Source organism: Topomyia yanbarensis, chromosome 2 (assembly GCF_030247195.1).
Source record: "Topomyia yanbarensis strain Yona2022 chromosome 2, ASM3024719v1, whole genome shotgun sequence".
In the NCBI taxonomy this organism is placed as follows: Eukaryota; Metazoa; Arthropoda; class Insecta; order Diptera; family Culicidae; genus Topomyia; species Topomyia yanbarensis.
The window spans coordinates 388529142-388541436 of record NC_080671.1 but is presented as its reverse complement, the minus strand read 5'-3'; the positions used below and the strand labels follow the sequence as shown (position 1 = coordinate 388541436).

General features: G+C 37.9%; 1 protein-coding gene across 3 annotated transcripts in view; it reads right to left on the bottom strand.

The window, feature by feature from the left end:
• The window catches only part of LOC131684761 (serine/threonine-protein kinase minibrain), a 262707-nt gene that overhangs the window by 129238 nt on the left and 121174 nt on the right, over window positions 1-12295 (bottom strand). Inside the window, exon 1 of one of the 3 annotated variants that reach the window (XM_058967897.1) lies at window positions 798-1511. The exons of the other annotated variants lie outside the window; for them this stretch is intronic. Within the exon in view, the coding sequence (XP_058823880.1) occupies window positions 798-867 (70 nt within the window). The 5' untranslated portion in view covers window positions 868-1511. Of the gene's footprint in view, window positions 1-797; window positions 1512-12295 lie in introns of those variants that run through there. 3 annotated transcript variants of the gene reach the window in all.

The window sequence follows — 12295 nt, the reverse complement described above, 5'->3', positions numbered from 1 at the left end:
AGTGAGATCGTGAAGGCGTTTTTATACCGGTACACTTGCATTACTCTAGGATCAGTTCACAAGTCATTCGGCTAAACAACCTTTCGGCCAAACGACTACTCAGCCAACCAACACTTTTTCGGTTAAACGACTTTCGTGAATAGCACCAAATTTTCAAACATCAAAATGTTAAGTCACAACAGAATGCTGTGTATGCCCAACTAAACGCTATTGATCTGCCATATTGTTTGGATTGAATGTTCCAAAAGAATCCAGTACAGCGCAACTGAAATATGATTGCAAATCCTGATGATAATAAATAAATTACACATTACACACTCGGTTTTATTTCAGCATTCACTTGAAACTGAATTGATTAGCTAGTATGTACGAAAAGGTCCAATAAAACAAGTGTGGGTATTTCCAGCGACCGACGCCTAAGCTCCAGAATTGCACCAGCACTTCCCCCGTCGTCGGTGTCGTCAATCGGCGGTGACCACAATTGCTGCCATAAACACCGGAGAGGAATATAATGATTGCAATTTTCTCGTAAAACATAACAGCTCTTGCGTGCATCAACACGAGCGATTTATGACCCCTGTCGGACGATTTCTTCGATGGTCCCTACACGAACTGCCCCGTACATATGAAATGAGCGTACATACAACACCACCATGGAGCATACGGAGGTGCTGCAATAACATTCCTTCGATTGGGAAAGGTCAGCAGCAGCAGTAACAACAGCAACAGCACATTCCGATCGGTTCATTGATCCAATTACATACATTGCATCAGGACGCCAACAGCGAAAGGCTTACCATAGTCATCCTTGTGCGACCAGGACTGGGTCAGCGTCGACGACGAGATGTAACACAGGCCGCTGGTCATCGTGGCTCCCCGGTACTAGGGTGGAAGGGGTGCTTTCACCAAAACGAAAGCTTCGCTACTGTTGAGCCTAAGCCAAGTTACGCGTCTATCTGTGGCGCACGAAAAAAAAAATTCCCTCGCACAGTCTATTATTACCGTCTGCGGTTTGACGATTCTTGCCGAAACCACTAACCACCGCCCGCAACGCGAAGATTTATTTTTATTTATTTCGGCGATATTTCCTAGTTCTGAAACACAACACGCCGTTAGGTCTCGAACTCACACTACCCTTTCGATTATGTAATTCGAACGACGATGGCACAACAAGCGACACAGCAGGCAAATCGCGCACCAAACGGGCAAATATTTATCTAATTTTTCCGCGAATCACGCACAAAACAAAGGCACATTTTCTCCGGACAGGGTATATCTTGCCGATCAGAACTACTCCCATTTAACACACAGGGCCTTCCGAACATGCGAACATTGGAGGAAACCGGATACCTCGCCGGTTCTTGGAACCAGACCGCGAACTAATTTGTAAGCGCGTCGTCCTACACCAGAACCGGGTTACATCCGTCCTGTCAGAACTTCAAAGCGATACTGTCTTACGCGGTACTGATTTTCGCTTGGAAACAACACTCAGATTGGGTTGGGTCGACTTCGAGTGTAGCTCGCGAGAAGAAACAAAGCGAACTGCTGCTGTGTCTTGGTGAGAATATAGGCGCAACCGTGCGGGCACGTAAACGAAAGTAGCAACAATGTCGTCTTGGTGCGCGCAAAATTGCGCTGAAGGGGTTTGAACTGCTGCTTTTGTTACTGTACAGAGGGAAAAAACAACTGATAGTCGCATATATCACAACGCGGGCGGTAGATGACACAAAGACTGGATGATGGTTAGTTACAGTAGAAAGAGGTAATAACGACAATACGTGAACAGCTGTGCTGCTGCTCTTTGTGGACTTTGCACAATAATGGGAAATTTCGATAGTGTTGGACTTTTCCGTGAAGCACCGTTAGAATGCTTAGATTTGGTAGTTGTAACTTTGGGTAAGTTCATTCTGCAACGTCGGAAAAATGTCATAGTAAACGCTAAATCTGCCCAAAACTAAACAAACAGATAAGCTTTAAAAAAGGGCAATGTTTGAAAATGTAGATTTGTGATTTATAGTAACTGTGGGGGAATGAACAACAGTGAGCTTAGCTTATGCTACGCTGGATGGAGGGTCCAGGTTAATCTTGGATCATATAGATTTGGAGCAACATCAGATGTTTCTTTAAGCTGATGACAACTTCTTTTCGACAGTTTTCACTACGCCACCCGCGTAACGGTTTGGTAAGGCCAATCTGGTGTCGACGGGGATCAATTAAGATCATCGGACTTTTTCTTAATGTTTATATAATTATCGTTTCGACTAAGAATCAGTAAACAGCCTCGATTAATTATTTGAATGGGACGTTCGTGTATGTCTGTGGTATGTAATCTGTTTTCGCTTCACATAGTATGGTATACTCGCCAAAGCAGCTTTTTCGATGTCTCCAACGACGTTCTCGTAACGACTTATTGCCTCCACAAATCGGCTAGTGCATGACATTAAACAATTAGACGTTGTCAGGTACTACCAAATTATGAATCAAAACAAATGGAAATTTTACAGGATTTATCGCTACACGTTTAGCTGATACTCGCTCGTATATAGGATAAAAGGAAAAATATATTATATTAGGAAATGTTTGTATATATTCAAATTTATAACTAAAAATCAAAACAATACTCAAGATACGCATCGATCTCTTATTACCTACAAGGAATCGGCTATCTTATTGTCATGTTAGATCCCGATTAACATAAACATAAACATTATTTTAAGAAGCGCTGGTTGATAGAACGATGACCTCAGAACATAATTTGCTCTGTGTGCGAAATGGGTCATCGTTTAGAGTTTTAATGACTTTGTAAATAGAAATGGAAATGATGGAGCGCTTCGGGGGGTTTCAATTTCATCAATGACAACACAACAAAAAACCTGTTGTAATCCACCTAGAGGTGCAATTGTACCTTTCTCATTTCTCCAAACTATGGATTAATAGCCGGTTCGTACAATATAACATTATGGAAATGTCTTTCATTCTTATTACATTTGGTAAGTATATATAAGAGCACATTTTTGTTTTCATCGCGGTATCGGTTTGAATCGGAGTTTTCCATGTGATCGCACTCCATAACCCGTAACTCCGGAGCCGGAAGTCGGATGGAGATGGAATTTAATATCAGTTCCCGGGGACGCAACACCTTTCATTTGAGACCAAGTTGATCAAATCGGTCTAACCATTTTCGAGAAACCAATATAACCGTTATTCTGAATTTGGATGCTTCCGGATCCGTCGATGGTGGCCAGTGTGGCCAAAGAGACTTTGAATGACTGTTGGTGACCTAGGTCTACAAATTCAACAGTTGTGTTTACATTTTGAAAAAAAATCACTTTTTTACATTCATCGCAGAATTCGTTAGAATCGGGATTTGCTGCGTGATCGTAGGTATCACCCTGTACTTCATGAACCAGAACTCGGATCCACACAAAATTCAACAGCAGCTGATGGACCTTTCATTTAAAATCAAGTTTGTCAAAATCGGTTCAGAAAATTTCGAGAAACAAACCGATGTGGACAAATCAACAAATTTTGTTTTGTAACCATACTCTTCAACTCGTAATCCGGAACAAGATGTCGGTTGAAAATGAAATTCAATAGCAACCTATGGGAATATTATACCTTTCATTTGAATCTTAGTTTGTAAAAATCGGTTCAGCCATCTCCGAGAAATCGATGTGGACATTTTGTTAACAAATCCGCACATACACACATACATACATACATACATACATACATACATACATACATACATACATACATACATACATACATACATACATACATACATACACATACATACACACAGATATTTTGCGATCTCGATGAACTGAATCGAATGTTATATGAGACTCGGCCCTCCGGGCCTCGGTTAGAAAGTCGGTTTTTGGAGCAATTGCATAACCTTTCTATATGAGAAAGTCAAAAGAATAATATTTAATTAGCTTAATCAGCATGAGTTCAATGTTATCTTCATGTGATTATAGTTTGAAATGTTGGTGGAATGGGTTTGAAAGTGGAGAGAATGGGGGGTTAGTAGAGTGGGAGTGGAGGATGCGTCAGAAATCCTTCATCTTATTTCGGTATACGGGGTGGATGAAGGAAATGCGGGCGTGAGAGTGGTCCAAGGGGAGGAGAGTGATGAAGGAGGGAGGTGTAAGGGCAAGGCGGGGGAAGGGCGGCGACGCAATACTCAACTGCATATTTTGCCTTCCATTTGAGACTTGGTTTGAGAAAATCTGTTCAGTCGTCACCGAAGAACCGATGTGGCTTTAATTGTGGAATATGCCCGGAATTCCGGACTTCCGGAATCGTCGATAGTGGACAATATATTCAAAGAATGTTTGATTGGCAATCAGTGATCTAGATCTGCGATTAGAAGTAATTTGGTGACCATTTCAATAGTTTTTAGCCTCTGAGGTATTACGATTGTACCGATTTATATGGGAAATTCCAGTGTATCCTTACTAACACCCATGTAACTCCGGAAGCAAGAGTCAGAACCGAATGAAATTCAGCAGCAGTCAATGGTATTACTGTATCTTTCATTTGAAATCAAATTTGTAAAAATCGGTAGAGAATTCGTTGAGGAATGGGTGTGATATTAGCTTAGGAACTTGGCGGGTTTCCCGGGGGCGTCATGAACCGTTATAGGTGGCCAATGTGGTCAAAGCTGCTTTAATTGATCATTAGTGAACCAGACTCGCAAACTAGAGTAATGTTACATCAATTTTAATATGTTTTACATCATTTGAACATCGTGGTGGTACCAGTTTATATGGGAATTTGCTGTGTGACCACACTCTTCAACCCGTAACTCCGGAACCGGAAGTCAGAACAATTAAAAATTCAATAGCAGCTTATACCTTTCAGATGAAACTAAGTTTGCGAAAATCGGTTCAGCCATCTCTGAGAAAATTGTGTGAGTTTAAATGACACACACATATACATACACACACACAGACATTTGCCGATCTCGACGAACTGAATCGAATGGTGTATGACACTCGGGGCCTCGGTTAAAAATTCGATTTTTACAGTGATTGCATAGCCTTTCTATATATGAGAAAGGCAAAACCTTTCTAGATGAGAAAGGCAAGGTTTTCAATATCATTGGCTCTCAGGGGTAATGCTTCGTGAAGTCAAAGTTTTCAGGGTTGAAAGTGGCGTGCTTTTTTCAGGCTTGAAAATGACGAACAATAATCCTGTCTCAGAATCTGACGGGAGAAAGCGTTAATTAGGTTTTACTATTCATTATGATAAAAGCGATTTGAAATGTAATTGCGCGTTAAGTTTTATGATAAAACAATAAGGAAAGTGCGTAGGTAAAGAACAGAATTGATTCACAATGTACTGCAAACTACGCGGAACAAAAATTCGTTCATAAATGTATGAAAAAATCACGATTTCGTGAACTGAATGATTTACAAAAATCGTGACCAAATTCCTGAAATTATGAAACTACGTATTCATGAAACTAAAAAGTCGTAGACGATTTTTTTACTCGAAGTAACGTGACAATATGAACTGGATCATAAAAGTGTGACAGATTTACAGTATCTTGTTTAGCGAACTATATCACGAACACGATTTGTGGCACTATATCGAACTCTCGGTGCTCAGCGCAGTTTTCGTTTTCTCTCCGGACATCGCGGCTGGACATAATTATATGATATTTCATGCAAAAAGCCTAAATTTTGTGAAGTAGTTCACGTGAATATTTAATGACCATGTGCAGAGAGTTGCATGAAATGGATCTCGTATAAAGATCATGACAATTCGTGAATTATGTACTAGGAATCATGAACCAATTCACGAACCTATGAACCAGGTCACGAATACATGAATAATATTTCGTGATTTTATTAACTATTCCACAAACACTAATGGTCAGTCGTTATTATTAGACTAGTAATTATAAATATATGATACATGAACAGTATTTTACGATTTTGTGTACTATTTCACGGCAATTATGGTCTTGCGTGACTATTATACTAGGAATCACGAACCAATTCACGTTTACATTATTATTTCATGATTTTTGTTAACCGTTCAACGAACACGAATGGTGAGTTGGCCGCTCGACAACAAACAAACCTTCTCGAATTTGTAACATTTACTGTAAATGGAATGGAGAACAGCAACACGTGGAAACCCGCTACACAGACTTTAGTAAAACATGCGATCATGTATGTTAATCCATTATTACTATTCAAACTGCAAAAACATGACATAGAAAATTAATTCTCGAATCATACTTAACGAACCCGATCAGAAACAAAACTATATCTCCCGTTGTTACTTGTTATAATTTTCTGTTATTTTAACTACTAACGAGACCAAATTTATAACACAATATGTTACGAAAATTCCATTCTGTTATAATTCTGATCGGGAAACCCGAGCAAACAGATCGTTTTCAGAATATACCCTCTGAACCAATTCGTATCACCTCTGGCCTACCCTACTTAGGCCCTCTTCTTTTTATTTTGTTCGTAAACAACATCGAATCAGTCCAAAAACAATTTCTTTTGTACGCACTTCGTAAACTACATTGTACGACATTACCTCTTCCATCGTATAAAGCACGTTGCATGCTCATTAACATACAAACCCTAAGAACGCCTCAAATTTGCTATGCTTTGCTTTATCAACGACATTATTGCTCAACGTGTACAATCCGCATCATTACTTTAGCAAATTATTTTTTTTGTACCTAGCCGTCATCTAAGAACTCGAAATTTGTTTCAAAAACAATCTTTTAGGACAAACTATGCTAAAAATAGCCCCGTCAATAGAGTGATGCGTCATTATATTAAAAGTTGTGAAATGATTGACCTTTCCATGTCTAGAAAAAAAATTCAAATTCGACTTAACCGTAGAAATAATGTATAGTATATAAATAAATATTGAAATACCATTCTATATAGCCTGCATATGTTTGACGAAATTAAATAAATACTAGGAATTATGAACCAGATCACGAATGCATGAATAAGATTTTCCGATTTTATGAACTATTTCCCGAGCACGAACGAGCAGTCGTGACTATTATACTAGAACTCACGAACTAGTTTAGGAATACAATATGTCATGATTTTGTGAACTATTTCACAATAATATAAGATGTAAAAATAAAAAAAAATGTATCGGTCTTGCCCGTAACAGATAGAATTTCCTTAGCAGCTTCTGCGCAAGGTTTTCCGTGGAATAGCGGCTGATCACAAAATTTGCACGTAGGTATCGGTCCTGGATACGTCACTAATGTTCGCTGAATATATGTGACACCTTGAATTGATTTGCATTGGATGGTCAGGTAAGAGGGGATAGGTTTTGTCAGACGCATTCTCACTACACGCATGCCGTTGTGAAGACCTGGGAAGAATGTCCTCCATGTATTAACGGTATCCACTTCTACGTATTTTAACATGTGTTCTTTGACGCTAGCATTGGTATGCGGTGCAAGGTTATGTAGCTTTACTTCAATAGTATCATCGTCTATATATGCTAAGATGCAGCATAAAGTGTCATTAAATTCGACGGCGTGTTTCAAGTTATTCGGTGAATTCAATGTTTCTGCTTGCATGCTGGTTTTAAACATAATGGGATAAAGGTTTTGAACATCATGACGCAGATGATGAAATTGCACAATATTAACTTCTGTTACGCTGAGCTTCATATTCACCTTGAACAATTGCTCCACTTCACGAATCAATGGTCTTACTGGACATTTCCAAAAGTCATCAGCAAAACAGTTTGATCGCATCGGAGAATAAACCTAAATAAAACTTGTATTGTTACTCAGTGTTTGTTCACGTTTCACACACTACTAGGTAGAAGGAACGAAATTTTGAGTTGGCTAAAGGACAAAGCAGCACACGGGTAGATTTGATTGCGTGCCCTGCTGTACCAGCGGAACGAGTCTTAGCTGAGTGAAAGGAGAAACCAGACTGTAGTACGAATAGTAAGTTGTGACTAATATACTAGCAATCATAGATCAGTTCACGTATACATGAATAATATTTTATGAACTATTTCATAGCACAGCATTTCAGCACAGATATTGAATTGTGACTAATATATTAGAAAAGATGAACTAGTTCACGATGATCGTATGAACTGATGAAAATATTCCGAGTTTTGTCAAATTCACGTTGAACTCACGAGAAAAGATGCTTCGATTTTGTTCATGATTTGCTCAGATCGTGTTAAGATATAATAAATCATGAATTAGTTCTCGTCATATAGTCGGACTGTGTATAATCTACCTATATCTATGAATAAAATCACGAGTCTACTTTTGGTTTTATGAATAATGCTCATCTAGTTACAGAAAAACGACAAGCGCGACTGAAAAAATGAACAAATATCTACACTAATAAAAGCATTATGCAGGTGTTACTGAAAATAAACATACTTATAAAATATATTTTTGTTCATGGTTCCGTTTTCGTAACGTAAAACTGGATTGTTCCAGAGTTCATGTCACTTTATTGAAGATTTTGAGAACAGTTTTCTCCATGTAAGAGTTATCGTTAAATAAAATAAATATTTGTTAAAACTTCTTCAAGCTATAGCTATACGTATTTTTTTTTTATTTAATCCGTTTGTTTGACACGACCCGATACGTAAGCTTAACAGGACCGTATGTCTCTATGGCAATCAAAACTGATAAATAATAAGTACACAGTGTGGTCTGAGAATAGGAAGATTCAGGTTACAGGGATAACGAAGGAAGGAGTGGCGTTTTACAGCAGTACTGTCACTGTACGAATACTGTTGAGAGCATCTGGGAAAAACTCCTCACTTATTCATCGTGACGAAGAAAATTTCTCCATATTGCGATAGAAATTTATTAATGCAGCGGGTGTTCCCGGAGAGATTGTGCAATTTTACTTTTACTGTATTATGTTCAACGTACACAATGTACGTGAATCTAACATTCTCATATTCAACGAATTGGTTCATGTTGATGCCAAAAACCGAGGTTTCTATTTCGCCGTAACGTTCAAATCATGTATGTTGCTGAACATTTCAAGCAAAAAAAGTCAAAGTTTTCCAAGAAATTTCTCGTCTGGCAAGCAATATGTGGTTGTGGTCTACGAAGACATATTTTCATCTTAACTGGCTTTACCATTTATCCGAAAGCATAACGGTTCGGTTCTTTTCGGCTTGACTTAGCGTCTTACCATTACGGAAAAGTAGCTAAACTCTGGTATGGACTCAAATAACGTTTTAAATGACTTTGTGCAAAAGCTGTGGAAAGTGGCAAGATACGGGCATTTCGATACAAAGCATAAAATCAATAAAACTCAGTATGTTATGCATTCTGTTTTGATTACACTGCAAAATAAACATATTGTTTCTGGTTAACTTGGCGATTATATAAAATACGTGGTCAAAAGTACCTTCAACATCTAGAAAAACTCCCAAACATGATCTTATGAAATCTACTTGTTAGGAGTCTGGCAACTCTTCTTATTACTTTTTATTGAGATACAGTGAAAAGTGTCAGTTTGGTGAAGAATTTTTTGAAAAAATGCGGCGACCTTTTGGACAATAAAATTAGCACGATTTTGAAAAAAATACTCTAGACCCTTTAAGTTAGTGATGCGAATTTGTAAAAACAACTATTTTTAATCCGAAAGTTTGGTTTATGAGTGGTAAAAATTGCAAAGAAAAAAATAAAATGAATAAATGAACGTCTGCAATTTGTGGCCTCATTTTTCAAATTATCCTCAGAATCTAGGGGTTAATTACTGTTAATCAGGTGAAAACCATTTTATTGAATTTCTGATCCAGCCCGAATTGCCTTTATATTTGCACCAATCTCGTTGGAAAAACATCAAACATTACAAAGACTGACGTTTTCTAACGGGCGGTAGCAGTATATTTTCAAATCAGTTTTTATTACGAAATAAATATAAACATATTCTAAACTAAGTGAGAGAAATCAAAATAATTAACTTGCTTAGGATGACTATGGTCAAGTAGAAGTGAAATCAATTATTTATATTAAATATATGGTGTTTTATAGAAACTGGAAATTTTCCATAAAGAGTGAATAACTAATTGACTGGTATCTTAAAAAAGCTCATTTTTGGCTCAATGGCTTTGTCAACAAGCCGAATATGAACTGAAGAGAATCCTTAGAAAATTTTAAGAGAAGCCATGGTACCCAAAAACGCCCTGTATGGTGAGTATAACGAACAGGGCACATCATCGGACCATATTTCATTCAAAATGAGGAAGACTGACCCGTCAATTGTGAGTAGAATCGGAAAATTTAAGCCAACTTTTTCATGGCATAATAAAGATGAGTTTTGGTTTCAACAATTCGACACTACGGGTTCATCAAGTTGTCGCTCTACACAGCCAGACAGCTCATTAAGTTTCCACAACAAGCCATCGGCAACCAAATTCCACCAAAATGGGGACAGCACACCATTCACCTTCATTACACTCCTAATCTCTACTCTCCATGTACATAGATGACGGTTCCTAAGCATTGCGTGCATCCTGTTCGTGCTATGAAGAACGTACACGGCAAAAAGTTGTCAACGAAGATATAATAGTGCAGTTTCCAGGTTTACGAACAATTGAAACGGCTCGGTCGGTATGTGTATGCTGAGAAAACTCTTCCATTCTGTGAAGTGGCTTCGAAACAAGAAAGCGTTCGGGGACATATTTTGTTTAAAAGAGTGGAAAATCCTGCTGTGTCGCACAATGACATTGTCAAATTGTTAAATATTGCGAAAGCTACTGTTACCAAGGAACTCAAAAACCACCAACTGCGTCAGACGTTGAAAAGAAAGTTAGTTCCGGTGGAAATCATTGTTTGTAATTCGTTTCGGAGCCACTGTCTTCCGTTCCATTGCGTTCAAGAAAAACCCAAACATTTCAGTCCGAGATGCAGCAAAAGGAAGTGAGTGTCTCCATCGTTTTTGGAAAGGGAAGCAAGGTGAGGGTTTGAAGTCATTCAAAGTAAGCGTTACTCCAAATCGTATCGTGCAAACACGCGTGCGCGGAAGTGATAGGATACACTGTTGAACAAATTCGAATGCTGGATAATGGACGATAGAAGACTGTAAAGCGTACTTAAAACAAATGCCGGGACTGGAATTTTATACCTCATTGTAAAGAGGTAATGTTGCTGAACGTTTCAAGCAGTAAAAAATGTCAAAGTTTCTCAAGAAATTGGTGTGTTGGTTGAACCAGTAGAATCTCGTCTGGCAGACACTATGTGGTTGTGGAAAGTGTCAAGCAGAAGATATGGGCAGTTGGATACAAAGCATCAAATCAATAAAACTAATTATGTTTATTTTGATTGCACTACAAAATAAAATTTTTGTTCATGGGTAACTTATGCGTTTTTCTTGGCCATCAAAAAAAATACGCAGTCATGCTAGAATAAAGTCCACCTAGAATCCCAGAAAAAAATATATTTTGTCATTGGCCCAACATCACCTACATTGCGGAAACAAAGTTCCGGGGACATTCTACAGGTTAATACAATTAACCAGAGCATCACACGTCTATTGATTGAACTAGTAGAATGACAAGGCCATAAGGAGGGGTAAGGGTTTAAGCGTGAAATTTTTTTTTCTTCGCGAATTTTTTTGGAACTTTGCCTGAAGCGAATTGATCAAACATTTTGTACGTTATAAAGTATCACCTAAATAAGATTCTGTAATTTTTCTATGAAAAAATATCGATAACGACTCGGTGTCGAAGTTTTTTGTGGTGTTACCTGCATTCAAAAACTACGCAACCAATTTCTTTCAAACATTGCATACACATTCTATGTAAAAAATACCTAACCCCTACGTTGAGTTTTCGAGATAAACTTTCAATTAAGGGGGTTTTTCACTCATTTTAAATAAAAATTTCTATTTTTCACGAAAAATTCTGCCTGTTTATGAGTAAAACCCCTCCTAATTGAAAAGTTCTATCAAAAACTCAACGTAGGGGCAAGGTATTTTTTACATAGAATGTGTACGCAAAGTTTGAAAGAAATCGCCACCCTGCAGAACGACTTGGAGTATATAACATTTGAGTATAAAGTACTACTTTTCATAATGGAAATCCACGAATCTCATAAAATCCATACAATTAATAAGGACACCATATATGCTTTGACTAAGGATATAGATTCTAACTGAGGTTTAGAAGACAATTTGAAGAGAATTTGTTTTTTAAATTTTGATTATAGAGGTTTTAACCTTAGGGTCATTCGCCTCTTTTTCGGGTTAAAAAAATCTCTTTTTGAGAAATTCCTAATCCTATGTGCGGGGTT